General features: G+C 43.1%; 2 protein-coding genes across 2 annotated transcripts in view; one reads left to right on the forward strand and one right to left on the reverse strand.

Moving 5' to 3' along the window:
- The window catches only part of LOC113912388 (collagen alpha-1(I) chain-like), a 116868-nt gene that overhangs the window by 42859 nt on the left and 55881 nt on the right, over positions 1 to 18128 (reverse strand). The window lies entirely within an intron of this gene.
- ST8SIA3 (ST8 alpha-N-acetyl-neuraminide alpha-2,8-sialyltransferase 3) lies at positions 1670 to 17475 on the forward strand. The gene is made up of 4 exons (XM_027576037.2): positions 1670 to 1962; positions 3343 to 3465; positions 5929 to 6486; positions 9079 to 17475. Exons 1-4 carry the CDS (start codon positions 1784 to 1786, stop codon positions 9359 to 9361), a joined length of 1143 nt encoding a protein of 380 aa, XP_027431838.1. The 5' UTR covers positions 1670 to 1783; the 3' UTR covers positions 9362 to 17475.

Here is an 18128-nt window from a genome sequence, read left to right on the forward strand (position 1 = left end):
CTTGGAAAGTATGAGTTTTCTTTGTTGGAAAAGTTCTCAGAGGCCAATGTCTCACCTCCAGCTTCTCTCATTAGTGCTTATGGACCAGTATTGGGAGGACCAGGCCAAGGGTAAGACGAGGGTGGAAGAAGCCACAAGCTAATTGCAAAGATCAGAACTCAAGAAACATGTGGGTTGCCTCTGAGAATCCAGCAGCCTGACTGAAAATGGATTAATTCTTATTTCCAATGGGTTTTAAAAACAGGCAACATATATGAATATTCTGAAACAAACTGAAGTTCAAGCAATACAAAGTGTTGGGCAGTGAGCTTTCCTTCCACCCTCAGAGGCAGCCTCTCTTACCTCGTTCTCGGGCTCCTTCAAAAGAGAGTTCTGGGGGCACCTGGGTGGCTCAGTCGTTAAGAGTCTGCCTTCGGCTCAGGTCATGATCCGGGGTCCTGGGATCGAGCCCCACATCGGGCTCCCTGTTCAGCGGGAAGCCTGCTTCTCCCTCTCCCACTCCCCCTGCTTGTGTTCCCTCTCTCGCTGAGTCTCTCTCTGTCAAATAAATAAATAAAGTCTTAAAAAATAAAAAAAAGAGAGTTCTGTGCATTTATAAAGTTTATAATGCCTTCAGCTTCTGGGTCACACAGGGCTAAGTTAGGTGGCCCATCCCCAAGACCTGGCCCCAGGGATGGGTCAGGAAAGTGGGCAGTGTAGTTAAATGAGGGAGAATTGCTCCAGGCCTGGTCAATTCAGGGGCACTGTCCAGTTGACCACTCGTTGTGTGCTGGGACAAGGAGAGGGAAGGAGAAGCCAGGCCCTCCACACTCATAGCTCACCTCACAACTGTGCTAGGCACTGCCCACCCTTTAGAGAGAAACAAGGTGTGTGGTGGGCATAGGAAGTGGATAGGGGAGAGATTCTGGAAAATTCTTGGGAGATTTTAAGCACTCATAAGGCAGGCTGGCCCAGCAGCTGTTAGGGCTTCTTGGCTGGGGTGCTGGCTTGCTGGGGCATGTGCTACCCTGTGGGGCCCAGGGCGGTGCCTCAGTGATGAGGAGAGAAGCTTTTAAATGTCTGTCTTCCTAAAACCACTCTGCCTCTAGGAGAAGCACGCAGCTGGTGTATAACCTCCATAGTAGCAAGTCCAGTTGTTTATCACCCTACCCTGTAATATATTTATAAAGTAATGAACGGTCGGTTGAACCAAGTTTGGGCTTCTGTCTTGCCACGGGCAGCTCCTCGCGCGAACCCTCACCCGGGGAGCCCGTGGACGTGGGCTGCAGCCTTCCAGCTTCAATTCCCTCCCTCCGCCACCCCTCTTCCTTCCTCTCTCTCTGCCCCTCCCCCCCCCCCGCTTATTTGGGAGATTAGAGTTCATTAATTAAATCTTGTGCTTATATTGAACTGTAACATTATTCCAATCACATTTATCTTACAGGCGGCGTAAGAGATGGCAGCCTCGCTGGAAACGCGCGGGGGAGCCTGAGCAGGCGGCCGGGGACGCACAGAGCGGCGCGCTCCTTCGCCACGCCGCCGCGCAGACCCTCCATCTTCCTGCCCAGCCTCCTGGCCCCGCTCGGCCCTGCCTTGGGGGTCGGCTTCTCTCTAGGGCTCCTGCCCTTCCCCATCCCCCCCGCCCGGGCCTCCGCGGCTCCCCTGCCGGGTCCCCCTCCCCCGCCACACACGCTGACACGCGCGCGCGAACACACACACACTCACACACACTGACACGCCAGCGAGCTGCTGGCCGCTCAATGGACCGATTTCCCTGCTTCCCCTGATCCCAGCCCAGCCCGGGATGAGAAATTGCAAAATGGCCCGGGTCGCCAGTGTGCTAGGACTGGTCATGCTCAGCGTCGCCCTGCTGATTTTATCGCTCATCAGCTACGTGTCCCTGAAAAAGGAGAACATCTTCACCACTCCCAAGTACGCCAACCCAGGGGCGCCCCGAATGTACATGTTCCACGCGGGATTCCGGTGAGTGCGGGCCTCTACTTGAGCGCCCTTGGGTATCTGGTTTATTTTGGGGGGGGGAATAGGGGGGGTGTTTTGGCTTCTCTGAGACACTTTGGGCAAGATAATTGCGTGGTCTTTCCACTCCTCTCTGATTCTCCCTTCCCCCTCTCCTTTATTTTTTTTAATCCAAAGCTCCTAAAAGCCGTTGTCCTAATCGATGTGATTGCATTTCTCGTATCTTCCTCGGCATCCCTTCCCCCATTTCAAAAATGGGGGGAGGGTTTAAGGAGAATGATGATGTAGAGAGAGGAGAGGTGGGGGGGAGGGGGAGGAGGGGGCGCTGAACCGGGAGATGGACGTGCGTGAGGTGAGCACCTTCCCGGTGCAGCGTCCGCAGACTCCGCTGCCGGACTCCGGGCGGTCCAGGGCCGATTTAATGGCGCAGGCGCTGGACTCCCCTTGCGCTGTCCTCACTCCTCTCCCCCACGCCCCACCCCATCAAATGATGCCGCGGGTCTATTCTCCTGAAGCCCCTGGGGTATTTTACCTCGATCCTTTCCCCCGCTGCCACCCCCACCCCTTTCCGGGATTTCTGCAATTCCTCCGCCCTCTGCGGTAAGCGAGCCTCTTAAGGGCCCCCTACCCTCGCCCCAGGTCCAATTCACCTCCGGGCGAGGGGCTGGACTGGGAAAGAGCCAGACGCCGCTTGGCGCAACTCATTGAGAACCCCTGCCTCTACCTGTGACATTTAGGAGCTCTCCCAGGAGGACCTCCTGAGGGGCAGGTGTCAAATACAATCTGCAACCTGTGGTCCAAGCGGGCCGGAGGTGCGGAACCTAGAGAAGCCCCCTCCTCCCCGCGGGGAGAAGAGTGGAGCTGGCCTGTGGCCTCCGGGGGTCCCCAGTCAAGGGACAGGGAGTGCAGTCGGACTAGGCTCGGGAAGTAAGAGGTTAAGGGAGGAGCCACCCCCAGTCTTCCCCTGGGTCTCCGGTTTCCTCTGCCCTTTCTCCAAAAATCAATTCACCCGGACAGCCGGGGCGTCGCGGGTCGGACTGGCGGAGGCGCGGCCGCTGTCCGCGGTGCTGACTCCCTGGTCCTCACGGCGCATCAGGCTCCAGCAGTGCGCCGGGCTCCCGCCGCTGCTCTCCGCCAGACGGCCATTTTATGGTCTCTCCCGCACCCGGAGGGATGGACAATGGAGGCGGATTTCCCTAGTTTTCTTCTCCCCCCTGGGTGTGTGTGGGAGCGGAGAGTGGACCAAATGAGAGAGGCTCAGGCGGGATGGAGGCAGTGCGTGTGCCAGGTGCCCCCCCCCCCCCAGTCGCCTGGGCTTTAATGGCTACCTTGGCTTCCCCCAGCTGAGGCCAGCACTTTTGTCTGTGTACTCATGCTCCTCTCCAGGTCACAGTTTGCGCTGAAGTTTCTAGATCCGTCATTTGTGCCCATTACGAATTCTCTGACCCACGAACTCCAAGAGAAACCTTCTAAGTGGACATTTAATCGGACAGCGTTTTTACATCAAAGGTAGGATAGGGGGAAAGATCTGAAAGGTGTTTTTGAATTCTGGAGTTCAAAAAACACAACAAAACAAAACGATCCAAAACAACGAAAATCTATCCCCCACCCTGAGGTGTTATTTGCATTGTCTTCTCGGCCTGACTGCACAAAGGCTGACTGGTAAGCCTTTCTTATGTATGTAGTGCCCTCCCATAAAAAGAAAACATGAAGAAGACCAACTGAATGGAAGAGAAAAAGATATTTCCAATATCCACCCTAACTTGGGCTTAATTGAGCACAATGATTTATAGTTAACATGCATGGGTAACGCTGCCAAAGCCATCTACTAAAATTAAATAAATAAATAAATAAATAAATAATTTTAAAAGTTAATTGCATCAAGACCATGCAATAATGCATTTCATTCTCCCTCTGAGAAAAAAATATTTAAAAATGAAATAAAATAGAATTGTCTCACCCTGAAATACACAGCAAATACTATAATCCGCCCCTATCAATTACTAGTGAAAATCGTGGCCCAAATATATGCAGGTATTTAAGTATGGTTTTGTTTTGGTTTCACCTATTTTTTTTTCATTAAACCTTTACAGCCTTTAACATACTGTAAAAGCTACCCAACATCACTTTTATAGGTTGTCTTGTAGCAGCCTTGTTTATACATGAGGGAGCTTATGTGTATGTACGTATGGGGGGTGTGTGTGTGTGTGTGTGTTGGGGAAGAAGGATGAGATTTATTCAAATTTATTATCTGGAGTGATTCTGGTCTACTCTTAGCAACCCCAGATAAGTCATTACTCCTTCCTTCTTGGTGGGATTATTATGCTGCTAAATGGAATGTGAGCCATCTAGTGTATTCATTAGGGTTGTGAATACTTATTTTACACATACTCATTTTACCACTCATTTACACGGTTCTGTTTGGTCTCAGCATTTCTAGTTGCCCACTCTTTATTATTTTAAGCTAATAACGGAATTAAAACAAAGTCACCAAATGTCTATGGTGTCATGAAAATGTTGTTTACTTGAAAAGCTGAAATAGTCATGTGATTAGTATTAAAATTTTTAAAACTCTGTTTAATTAGAAATTACTCCATGACAATAATTGATTAATATGAAAACCACAGAAGTGCCTTTCTTTTAAACTATTGGGTTTTTAGTCCAATATTAATTTTATAGACAACCCAGAAATATTTAATGGTAGTACGCATTATACCTTCCCCAAAATGTATTCCTAACTGAATAAAAATTTTCTTCCCACACTAGGCCATGTGACCCAAATGACCAGTCAGAACAATATTTCTTTCTCAAAACTTCCCTCCTTTCAATCCACTTATTAAGTAGTCTTTAATTAATTTTCCCAGTATCATTTTAAATTTTCTTTTATAACAGGTAAAGAATAGTTTGTAAAGAACAGCATTGGTAACTTTGGAAGTTTTAGATTATGTTGCTTTATACGTTGACAAATGAAGTAATTTTTTAAAATAAAATTCCAGGTAAAGTGATGATATACACAACATTTATTTTCAATCCTGCTATTTTTTAGGCAAAAGACACTGGAAATTCACAATGTGGTTTCTTAGAATTAATAGCGAAGTAACATGTTACTGGCCTCTCTTAAATATTTTAAATAGCTGAAATTTTAAGAGGAAATGCTTAATTTTACTTAAAAGCTCAACATAAAAGTAACCTGAAATTAGTGCTAAGTATCACCCGTGCCTTGTTTATCCTCTGAATTCTTAGAATATACACACATTTGCAGGGTTTACCATAGCCTCTTTTTCTAAGGATTAAGTTACTCCAACTAAATTGTGTTTCTATATAATCAAGTAGAAAAATACTCCTATTTCATTATTCAAAGGACCTTAACGAGATTATCATCTCATTTCTATTAAATATTCAACTACACTCACTGAAACTACCATTTCCATATTTTAATAATAGATAGTACTATACTGACTCATATCTATTTGGCTCTTATTTGGACACCAGCGATATTTGATATTCCTTGAACACTGCAGTCCAATAGCAAACAAGTAGTCCCTAGTTACAAACTCTAAGTCATCAATGTTTATGCATTAATGTGAGCTCTTTGGAGCCTGTGTAAATTGTCTCCCTGTATTTTCTGACATAGTTCGGCCTATGCCTCCCCTTGATCAAATACACTTTTCATGTAGAACAGAAAACCAAAGAATGGCAGCTAAAACTGTGAGTTACAACATTTATAAGCCTTGAAGGATTACATCCAGAATTTGACTGAGAAATTAGCACATCCAGAACGTGACTGAGAAATTAGTCTGTAGATTCTGAAGCAGTCCTTCCCCCAACAACCACAATTATTATGAATGTATAATCTTTCTTGGAAACAATGTACCTACGATTCTTGTCTGAATGAAATGGCAGCATAAGACATAAGATGGAAAATCAATTCTTTTGAATGGGATGCATTTAATGAATTTCTTCTCATTTTAGGCAAGAAATTCTTCAGCATGTCGATGTAATAAAAAATTTTTCTTTGACCAAGAATAGTGTTCGGATCGGACAACTGATGCACTATGATTATTCCAGCCATAAATATGTTTTCTCTATTAGCAATAACTTCCGATCACTGCTTCCAGATGTGTCACCCATTGTGAATAAGCATTTTAATATTTGTGCTGTGGTTGGAAATAGTGGGATCCTGACAGGGAGCCGGTGTGGACAAGAAATAGATAAGTCAGATTTTGTTTTCCGTTGCAATTTCGCCCCTACGGAGGCTTTCCAAAGAGATGTTGGAAGGAAAACCAACCTTACCACCTTCAACCCCAGCATTCTGGAAAAATATTACAACAATCTTTTGACCATTCAGGACCGTAACAACTTTTTCCTCAGTTTAAAAAAGCTCGATGGGGCCATTCTTTGGATCCCTGCATTTTTCTTCCACACTTCAGCAACTGTTACCAGGACATTAGTTGACTTTTTTGTTGAACACAGAGGTCAGTTAAAGGTCCAATTGGCTTGGCCTGGAAATATAATGCAACATGTCAACAGGTGGGTATATTTTATTGCCTTTAAGTCTTACCCCACCAGATGGCAGATCAATATTGTAATCTCTTAGGGGTGGGAGGTATCCGATTAGTTACTTCTTGTGGTTAGCTTAGCACTTTAGGGCAAACTCTTATGTTTTTGTAATGAAAGAATGAAGCATTCTAGGTAAGAAGTTCAATCTTCTACCCCCTTCTGGTAACAGAGTGCCAAATGGGGGAATTGGTGTTTTATCAGCCTCCCTTCTCTATTCCCTGTCTCCTTCCTTGGTGAGAAGCCTAACAGGCAGTCATGGAAATCATCAAAAATCAAGAATTTTCTTTAAATGGATGACTAAGTCCCCATAATGCCAACGGCGAAATTAGACAAACCAAGCAGTTTTCTAAAAAAGATGCAATTGACTTAAAATGTCCCTTTTTATTTGATATTTGGGAGTTTTGTCAATGTCCAAGATTAGAAAACCACCTAGGTAAATCATAAATTGTATAATTGGCCTTTATCATTTGGGATTTTAGTGCCAAAACATGTGAAGGGTATTTTATGAGCTTGTTGTTATCCCTTATAATTTGATAGAGAGATTGACCAGAAATGCAATATTTTCACCTATTCTGATGAGTCTTAACTCTGGCTATACATTAGAATCACCTGGAGAACTTTAAAAAAATACTGTTGCCTTGGCTCTACTTTAAGGGATTCTAATGTAATTTATCTGGAAGGGGGAAGGGAAGGGCCCAGGTACCTGTTTTTCTTAATAACTCCCCAGATGATTCTAATATGTAGTCAGAATTGGGAGCCACTAGTCCAGGGCATTTTATAAAGCAAAATTAATTGTAAGATTCATTTTTCTTTAAATCATCTGGGGAAACTGCCTCAGCTCTAATTTCCCCTATGCAAGTAGCCTCTATGTCCTAACATACTGTCCAGATCATCCTACAAGTTAAAGTGGGTTCTGGGAGGACTGGTAATCCTCTAAAGTCTCCCAAACTTAAGATCTGTTTAGTTGACCTCTCATAGAAGGAGGAATCATCATCTAATAAAGTGGTATGTATCTAATAGGTAGGGTTAGGACCATAATGTATAGCCCAAACCGGAGCTTTGTCTTTGAGAGAAAGAAGTGCTATTAATAATGACAACAGGATAACAAACAAAATTTGGAACTATCCTAGTTTCTCAGGATGTATGGTCATCTTTTTGAGGGGTAATGTAGCCCAACTCCTAAGTTTAAAGATGAGCCAACTGAGGTACAAAGAAAAGAAGTTATTTACACAGTGTCACTGCCCAAAATGGGCAAAAACAGAATTAGAAGCCAGGCTTCCAGCTAACCTGTCCTCCTGTGGTCTTTGACCTCCTCATTTTGCTCCCCTGTTGCTTTATTTAAGTTCAGCCATACCAAGAGAATTGTCAGAAGTCATTCTAACTCCTTAGGTAAGAAAACCAAGACTAGACTTTTAAAATTTCAACTGGAATGGGGAAAGATCTATGTGTAGTAAAGAAGGAACTACACATGCTTAGAAACTTCAGGAAACTGGCCTGTGTGGCCTACCCTGCCCAAGTTTTTCTGAAGAGCCATGGAGTTAGCTGTGATGCTGTGATGCTTCACAGCCACTCAAGCTTGAACCAAATACATCGGTTCAATGAAAACTCTAAGGAAATGTAGTGCATAGAAACCTGATTCACGAACAGTTAAATTTTGCTGCATAGCCAATGATACACACACACACACACACACACACACACACACACACACACACACAGACACATACATACACACACATACACACACATACATACATACACACACATATACACACACACACACACTCCCTCCAGTCTCAAATATGTGGTAGTATAGGTAGGAAGGCTTCAAATTACTGTCCAAATAGGAAGGAAAAACAGCCATAATTTAGCATTTTTTAAATTCAGAAAATGTTTAAATATTTTCTTAGGCCCTGCCATGCTCAAGGAGGGGTCAGGACCCCCTAGCTAGACACCAACGGAACAGGGAATATGACCTTTTACAAGAAGGTACAGAAAAATAAGTCCCCACACTCTCTCTAGACCAAAGAAGAAGGATTTAATCTCTAGATGGGGGTAAGAAAGTGCCACAGGAGGTGCCCTGAGATTAAACGACCTCCTCCCTACTTCCAAGGGCCCTTTGTGTATGAGAAGCAGGGTCATTCTCCCTGCTGGCCTTCTGTGGTGTCACCACCCAGCCAGAGCCACCACTCCTTAGGACAGCGAGAGGCAGGCTGGCATCGACCATGCACAGCCTATGCGGTCACCCGGAAGCTGTGCTCAGAAGGCTCCAGTGCCCGGTTTAATGCTCTGCTGTCACCCTGTTGAAACTATCAGTGAGTTTTGAAGGGCCCACATTTGCATTTTGCCCTGGGTCTCACGAATTATGTAGCCAATAGTGCCCTGAGTTGTTCTGTGGTCCAAAAGGTAGATTCAAAGCCAGTACTGTTTGCGGGGGAGGAGAAAAAGGCAAGTACTCTTTAAGTTCCATATACAAATCCACCTCCTGGCCCAGTCACGGTGACCTTACCGGATTGAAACCAACACTGGCCTCTGAATCCACATGTACTTATTATTCCGCAGGTACTGGAAAAACAAACATTTGTCACCCAAACGGCTGAGCACAGGTATTCTTATGTACACCCTTGCATCAGCAATATGTGAAGAGATCCACTTGTATGGATTTTGGCCTTTTGGATTTGACCCCAACACAAGGGAAGATCTTCCATACCATTACTATGACAAAAAAGGAACCAAATTTACCACCAAGTGGCAGGAGTCACACCAGCTGCCTGCCGAGTTCCAGCTGCTGTACCGAATGCATGGGGAAGGGCTCACCAAGCTGACTCTGTCACACTGTGCCTAAGACTCTGAACAGAAAGTGCCAAATGGCCATTTAAAAAGTGCCCCAAATCAAATGGAATAGTCTTCAGAATAGAACCCTAGAGAATTCCTTATAAAGATTGTCTGCCATTTAAAAGGAAAGATGTTGTCTCTCCCTCTTCTGCACTGCTCTTTTAAGGGTCTTGGCAAGACAAACGAATTGAAGCCACATGACTTAAACTTGATTGATAAAGGGAATGTTGCATTTGGAACTATGCTGCTAAGGAAATGGTTTGAAGTATTTTCGTGTTTGTATTTTGATAATAAACTGCCTCCCGTTTTTTATGAGGACTAGAGCTGTAGTTCCCGCAGCTTTGAGATACAGTCCTCATAGTCACAGGCCTCTGGCCAGTTTGGGCAGGATTTCAGTTTTGCCTGGGTGGGATCAGACTCTTCAAAACGGAAACAAACAAACAAAAATCGTTTGCATATCTCATCTCTCACTCTCTCTTTTCTCCCTGTCGTTCTCGATCTCTTTCCCTACAACCCCCTGCCCCACCGCTGTGGAGTTTAGCAATTTGCTAGGAATCATATTAAATTAGCTTTGCTTGTGTGTGTTGCATCTGTACTTGTCTGATGTGTTCAAGGCTCTGGGTAACTTTGATGTTTCATGACAAACTGACCAAATCATGATGGGTCCCCTTAGGATTTCTTTTATAAGAAATGCCTCTTATGAAGTTCTCACTGGTCCGTGCAATCATTCTACAGCAGAACAGTCCCTCTGTGGTGAGTGGCATATACTGCAGTGCATCTTTCACTAATCACAAAGAAAATTTATGTCATGGGTGGCATTGCATCTTTTGACATGAGTGCTATTATGGCAAATCATTCTATTGCCACATCTGCAAGAGTATTCCAGCCTGAGTTTAGTGCCTCCCACAATCTCAACCCAAGCACTGGGCTGGGAGTTCTCTCAGAATATAGAGGCAATGAGTCAGGTTAAGAGCCTGGAACATATAGAGGAAAAGGAAGAAGAACGCTTAGAAGTTGTTATGGAATCCCCATATACGCTAAAGCATTGTAACCATGGTGCCCATTCAGAGTCTTTGAAAACCAGGAGGGTTAGAGCAAAATAGAAGATCTGAAGTTGACCAGGACAGGCCCCCTGTGACTAGGGCTGAGGGGAGGTCATCTTCAGTATCATTGTGTCCACCAGCACCGCTCAGAACCATTTGTTCTCTTCAAGACAATTGTAGACACTGGATAGTCCCTTTTTCCACTGAAATCTGTATATCTAAAAATGAAATAAAATCTGTATACTTAAAAATTAAGCATTTCATAAGGAAAAACCATTGGGTAATAGGAAGATTTGGTACAAAATAACCTTTGGAATTTGAGCTGTGTACACCTGGCATGAAGGAATTAGTTGGCTATTTTCTTTTTTATTATATCAGCCTCAGAAGTAGAAATCACATCACTCCCACCCCTGGCTTTTCACTGAGGAGCACTTTGTTCTTCCAGTTCAGCCCAAAGTCTGGCCAAGTTGACGTTAAATTTTAATAAGAGTTTGTTTCTTCTTTCCAAATGCCAGTCAAGCACATTTGTAATACATCTGGGTGGGGTAGCTTATTCTTTTCCAGAAATCTCAGCCTATATTGCTTGTAATGTTACAAATGCTGTTTAAAATAATTGCTGTAGTTCAGTAATCAGCTCACTGTCCCTCTTTGGGAAGGTATCATCATGCCCAGAGTTAAACCAAATTCAGTAAGGAAAGACAAGGAAAGACATAGTTCTTATGCTTATCTGCCTCCTGGTCCTAAAGGGGAGCTGTCTTATTCTCATGTTTTTCAGAAAGCTCATCAGAGCAGCTTACATTGATCCAGATATTAACTAGTGAAAGAAAAACCGTACGGGTTCAATTGTGACACATCTTACAATGCTGTATGAATGGCAATCCAAACAGACAGGAAGAAATAGGAATAGATGTTTCAGAATGGGAAACACTAACACAGCTCAATACTTGAAATAATTAGAAGGGGAGACAGTAAAAAAACATTTTTAAATTCACTGGTATAATTTGATGGGCATCAAAACCACCTCATGCTTGTTTCCTGTCACTTTAAAGAGGACAGTACTCCAGTGCTCATGCTGTGCTCTGTTAGGATCACTGTGAGATTGATAACTGACAGAAGTGTTTAGTTGGCTCTTCCTAAGCACTTAGTTCATTTGGTTACAGCTAAGTGATATTAATGCCAATGTTACATGGGCCAGATCCTGACTCTGGAGTTTTAATCCCAATGTGCCCATTAGATTTCACTAAATATAAATATGTAGACACGTTGAACCAGGCAGGTTAAAAGAGCAAAAGACCAAAATCCCTAAAAACAGTTCATTGTTCTATGGTGGACCTTTTAAAGTAGACCTCATCATAATGCCATTTTGGTTTGGGGTTTTTTGTTTGTGATTTTTTGTTTGTTGGTTGGTTGGTTGGTTGGTTGGTTGGTTTGGGGTTTTTTTTGGTCTTTTCAAGTTCAGGAAGACATTTTACATCTCACATCACTCTTGGCTCCATCTTAACATCAGAGAGAGAGGATTTTTCCATCTCCCAACACCATTTCATCTGTCGCTTTCACAAGAACTCAGAATATTGAAGAAACAGGCTTGTTTCCCAGAACTAGAGGGCTTAGAGATCAGGCTTATCCTGCTGCCAGGCAGGACTCCCTGGAACTGATCCAAAAGACCACCCTTCCCGTTTCTTAAAAAATCTCTGAAGAAAGCCCCAAGCCCTTCCATAGTGGTTAACCACAATTCTCATACCTTATAAATTCTTTCTGCACAGCCTATCTCCCTCAGGTTTGAAAAATGAGACTCTGAATGTGGGTAAAGCTTCTATCCGAGTTTTCAGCATGTAGTAAGCTCTCAGTATGTGGCAGCTTTTACTGTTGCTTCTTTTGTTTGTTGTGCCCTTGACCTGTAGTTCCAGTATAGAGAAACTCAGCCTCTAGCTGATCATTCACAATCTCTTTTTGTTTTTAAAGACTGTTTCAAAGATCAAATCTATATGACCACTGTCACGACCAAAAGAGTCGGTGGGTCCCCTGAGTCCTGATTCGAAAGGCAGTAGTGTAAGTAACCAGAACTCCGGGGCTGTGCGGTCAAGAGCAGTGAAACAGGCAGAAAGGACTATTGAATCCCCCTTTCTGATTCAGCTCAGACACAAACCCCTGGCTTGTGCATTGCCCTTGCTTTATTGGTTCTAGGCTAAGTGCATCCTTTTGTCTGGGATCCTCACAGCAGAATTCACCCTCAGCTATTGGAATAAATTCCACCATTAAGTCCTCAAGGCCATCTACGTATGATACCAACACAAATGACCAAGTCAGTTGCAGAGGAGAAAAAAGTCCACAAACATTTAGTGACCAGTTTAATGCCAGTCCCTCAACCAGTTTTCATTGGTTGTTCTGAGAGTCATGTGCAGACATTTAAACCAGGGGATAGAGAGCTAAAATGAGGTATCAAGAATTCCCCCCCCACCCAGAAATCTTTCCCATATTTGATGATTAAAACATTTACAGTTCCTCTGCCTTTGCTTTTGCGTCTCAAGTGTCCTTGACCATTGAAAAGTGCTGTGACTGCTGTACCATTTGCCTGTGACCTTCATGTCAGGCGTATGACCATGGGGCTGCCAGCCAGGACGTGTAAGGGGGGAGGTTCCTCCAGCCTCCTTGTGCCCGGGCCTCCAGCCATCTACGAATGTGAGTGCCATGACTAACCTAATTTGGTGGGGAAGCTAAGGAAGGGAAGAGCATTTCCTCTGACTTTGGGCTACACAGTAGTAATTAGACACTCTCAGACAGCAAAGAAAAGTTGACCTGAGGCCAGAGGAAGCAGGGACAGAATTGTAAAACCATAGGATACCACAAATGGAAGAGCCTTTCAGCTTCTCTAGTCCTAATCCTTGATGCTACAAATGAGAAATCCTTGATGCTACAAATGAGATGCTACAAAGGAGAAACAGAGAGGCTAAGTGATTTTCCCAAGATTGCATAGATAATCAGTAGAAAAAGTCTAATTCCTCATCTACTCCTCATCAGCATTAAATGAATATGGGCCCAAAAAGAAAGTATTTTAGTCTGGGGTCCCCACGGCACAGAAAATAAGTCCAGACTGTAAAGGAGGAAAATTTATTCTCATCCCCCCCCAAAAAAGTATTTATTTGTCAATGTAAAACAGTAAAGGAGATGGTTGCCTAGGCATACAACAGTCCATTGGTAATAACCTACATTCTCCCCTGAAATGAGAGAAAACCCCCTTGGTAAATCATGATTCTGGTAAATCACAATTTAGTTACTAACAGTTCACACTTGACAGCTGGAATCTTATCCACTAATTCGGTATTCACCTTAGAAAACATTGTTTTAGCAATATGTATGCACAACTTAAAATTGAATACTGAGAATAGTTATGTACTTCTTTTTAAAATTTTTATTCAGTTTACTTAACCTAAAAAAAAAAAAAACCCAAAACAGTTCACTTGTTGTATTGCTCCATTTGTCTTATTTTCAGCTGGGGCCTGTTAAGGTAAGGAATACCTTTTGTCAATGCCTTCCACATTGTAAGTAATTTCAATAGCAGACTTTGCATTACTGCATTAGTTCAATATGCTGAGAAGATGTGCAAATAGTAATGAATAATGTTGAGCTGAGTCTTCATGTGCAAAATAACAGACCAAATAATTTTCTGTATAAATCTGGATCCTTAAGTCCTTTTCCTCTAATTGTTTAAATGTGCCAGGCAAAAGTATCTGTTAAGCCTCTACTTCTCCCTGAATATGCAGAACTGTCCTTTTGCTTACAAAGATTGTTGGGACTGTGTATATGTGGCTGAAAAACCCAGATGGAGCAGCACAGGTGCCCGAGACCCCCCTGGGCCACCTGACTGACCTATCTGGGCTCTGTGGCCCAATTAATCAAGGCCATGGATGAACTGACACCAAGGACCAAAATGACTAAATACGCCTCTCTCATGCTCTGATTGCTTTGCCACATAGATATAACATTTGAAATGGGAAACATTTTAGAATGTAATTATTGTATTACACAGTATTTCCTAAAATTTGTTTTTATTGTGTTGACTTATTATTGAAGATATGTGTTTTAATAGATGCTTTTTTTCCTCAATGAAGCCCATTCTCATGTTGTTAATTACAGTAGAATCACAGTGAAGAGCCTGTCACAGAAAAACTGACTCCAGTCTAAGATTACAATGGGGTTACGGGGTTAGGACCTGGATTATGCTGCTGATCCACCAGCAAACAAAGCTGTATGACATGAGGAGCTCTTTAAAACACAACTCTTGCGCCCCACCCCAGACCTTTGACTCAGAATGTCTTGGGATAAGCTAAGCTTACAAAGATTCCCAGGTGATTCTGATGTTGCCAGCATTTGGAAACAAATAATATATAGCAAAGTCATAGATACCATTTTGACCAAAGTAGCTGAATGCTTATCACTCCTCATGCAATTAGTATCACATCTGTTCCTTGAAGTTATCATAATACATGGCGGTAATAGACACAGTCTTAGTGACTCAACTATTCAACTGTTTTGGCTGAACTGACCTGTCACTAATTTGTAAGCAAATAGTAACTGGTTAATTTAGTCAGAATGGATACAAGCCTGAAGACAGCTGAAGTGAGGGACATAGCTTTAATTTACTTTACCCCAAGGCCAGCTCTTTATATTTCACTTTTGATATTTCAAACGAAGAGGCAGATCTCAGGTCATTCATCTTTACAAGCAGACAGATTGAGAAACAGGGAAGTTAAATGATTCATTCAGATTCTACTTGGATGTCATTCCCAGAGCCTAAAATATTCCTAAAGGGGTCTGATTTCCCAACCTACAGGTAACGTCCAAAATGCAAAGATCCTCAGGTTAAAACGAAACCAATCAAAAAAGGAAATGCAAGAAGTTAAAATCCTAAGACCAAATGAAGCAGCTATCACTGGCTGCCATGTATCAGCCACTGTTGGGTAAGATGCCACCGCGCTAGTGAAGTTTTGGCCAGGCTCCTTTTGACAGCTGTGTGCATGCAAAGCCTTTAATCATCAGAGACACTAAAGGGCTCCTTTGATTTTCTTTCTGTGGGACTCTGAGACAATTGTAGCTCTTTGGTGTGCTGCTAAATATTTAACAACTGGCTCTGGAGAAGGTGGAGCCCTCATGTGTAGCACTTGCCAATTCCCATGGTATAAATATTCTCAACATAGACAGTTTCAAGCTCCTAACTTGCTGTCAACCAGGTGAATATATAACAACAGGTTTTCAGGAGCCACTATGGGTTGGCTCCAGCACGGCCCTGCCTGGGCATCTTCTGAATCAGAGAGGACCAAACAGGGAGGCTCGCAGCAGCTTTGGAGAAAATCCCAAGTGCCCCCTCCCTGCAAGGAGGCGTTTCTACTTTGGTTATATCTACTAATTTTTAGTATATTATTGGGTCCTTGAGGCTAAGGACTCTAAGGTGTGCAAAATATTTCCTAGCCACGTGACTCTTAAGAACCTCTCAACAGACCACTCAGTCCTCTGGAAGACTACCTGCCATGGTTGAGCTTCCAGGTAAACATCCTTTAATTTAACTGCCAGTTGAAACCATGTTTGGCTGATCTTTTCTCAAATCCTATGGTCCATTGCCTCTTTTCCAAATCTCTAATTTTCCCTGTCCACTTGCTCCTCGTTCTCTGACACAGCACCCAGAAATCAGTGCCTGCACAGGAGTGGGGGAAGAACAGACATCCCGTAGGCTTACCTAGTCCCGCCACACCGGGAGAGGCTCCACGGTTCAAGCGTCTCTACCCCATTAAGGGAAATCTGCTAAGCTTCATGCCCAAGGCTTGAGTATGCACTCAGCTGGGCTTTTTTTGCCCACAAAAAGTTTCTAATGGGCAATAAAGACCACAATTAAGAACACCACTGGATAGACTTTGTAGAGGAAGACATCGTGTGATGCCTCGCCCTTAGCTGTGCTAGCAGAAGGCTGGACCCTGAGAAAACCTACCAACAAACATTTGGCCACTGCAGTCCCCTGGGCATTGAGCAATAGTACAACTTTCCTTCTTCCTCCCACTAGCTGTAAGTGAATGCCCTACTTCACAGAGTGTTTAGAAATCAGACACTCTGGTGAACCACAAAACAAGCTTTGTTTGCAAATTAAAGATTTTTCTGATGGAAATCATTCTTAGGTGGATTTGATTCAATCCTTTGGAAGGCAACACTCGAAAAAGAATGTATTTAATTCCTCAAACATGATAAGTGGACATAGGCTTTCATTCTGTATGTAGTAAATCAAAATTAGATCATAACAGGGAACATCTACTTTCCTTACTGTAGTAAAATATCCTTCAGGGTCTGTAAGGCATTTCTAGACTACAAATGTTTGAAACTCAACTTGAACATTGTCTATCTTAAGTTTAAAAGGCCAGAGTAGCCTTCTGTTTTCTGTACTCTCTAGCAGTCATTGAAATGAGCTTGCTTCTTTATACTGAATAAGCTACATTTTGTTGTAAATAAATCAGGTATATGTTCAGATGTTTTTCTGTATTCAACAAATTGCCTGTAGCCTCAGCAAAAAATATACCTTCTTCCCCTGGCTTTTTTCTGGACACCAAAGAGATAAGTCCATAGCTACAAGCAGAAAGGACTTGACAGTAGGCCCCATTTTATTATGAACAAATTCACAGCAAAACGAGGCTTGAGGAACCAGTCACTCCCACAATATTTTTAGCTAGGGAAGTAGGTTAGAAAAATTGGTAGATGACGGGAGAAAGGTTTGATCAATGTGCAGATGTGAAATAAAGTCACTGAAGTACTTACAAAAAGGAAAGGGGAGGTTTCCCTCTGAAATCTGGAATCTAGATCATTCTGCAAGACTTAGAATAATTGGTCTCCATGTCTAAACACCCTTTAACTACATTTCAAAATCCAAATCTAAGCCCTTATTATGCGAAAAGCAGCCTTACAGCCAAGAGCCCTGGGAGGGGTTTGTTGATGAGCTGAGATCCAATCACCAAGCATCAGCAATCAGCGCTGAAATTCTCCCAGGACACAGAACAAAAATACTAAAACATCACCATGCAGCATCGTGTACTCACATAGGAGAGTCAACTACATGCAGAGCAGAACTTCACAGGTCTAGACATTATCTCACATCTAGATTCCAGATCAACATCTTCAACAAGGAGATGAGACAGCTGAGGTCCAGAAAGTAGGAAGTGATTTAGCTGCCCAGCTAGTTAACTGCAGTTAGAGTCCGGGTCTCCCAACCACTGATTCTACTCCAGCACACCATGCTGCCTCCATTCTTTAGATGGGAAGCTGACAATCCACTGTAAAGCATAAATCAGAAATCAAGACAAAAGAATGTTTGTGATATCTTCTCTCACTTGACCTACTTGGTTTCACAGTTTCATTTCAGCATGTTTTTAAAGAATGTTATACCACTGTAGAAGGAGGAACAAAGCTCTTCTTAGAGCAATGATGAAACCAAAAGGTGGGAGAACAGTGAATGTAAGTTATTAAATAAAAGAGGAAGAAGCATGCGTCAGGGAAAAATGCTTCTTATATTGTCATAACATAGAGCCCTCCCCTCACACACTTGATGCATTTATTTTGGAAAATGTCATTTTATGCTGAGAGACTGGCACTGAAGACTTCACTCCTTCTCAACTACATCAGAAGCACTCTTGCTCTTGGGGAGAAGCTGCGGCCCTTCGGATCAGACTCCTATCTCCTTTGACGGGCAGCCTCAGCTGC

The sequence above is a fragment of the Zalophus californianus genome, chromosome 14 (assembly GCF_009762305.2).
Source record: "Zalophus californianus isolate mZalCal1 chromosome 14, mZalCal1.pri.v2, whole genome shotgun sequence".
NCBI classification, from domain to species: domain Eukaryota; kingdom Metazoa; phylum Chordata; class Mammalia; order Carnivora; family Otariidae; genus Zalophus; species Zalophus californianus.

Excerpts from the sequence above, each read along its gene's own strand:
- ST8SIA3 (XM_027576037.2), top strand. The coding sequence starts at position 1,784 with ATGAGAAATTGCAAAATGGCCCGGGTCGCCAGTGTGCTAGGACTGGTC. Across the intron at positions 1,963-3,342 it reads ATGTTCCACGCGGGATTCCG|GTCACAGTTTGCGCTGAAGT; the intron begins GTGAGTGCGGGC and ends GCTCCTCTCCAG. Across the intron at positions 3,466-5,928 it reads ACAGCGTTTTTACATCAAAG|GCAAGAAATTCTTCAGCATG; the intron begins GTAGGATAGGGG and ends TTCTCATTTTAG.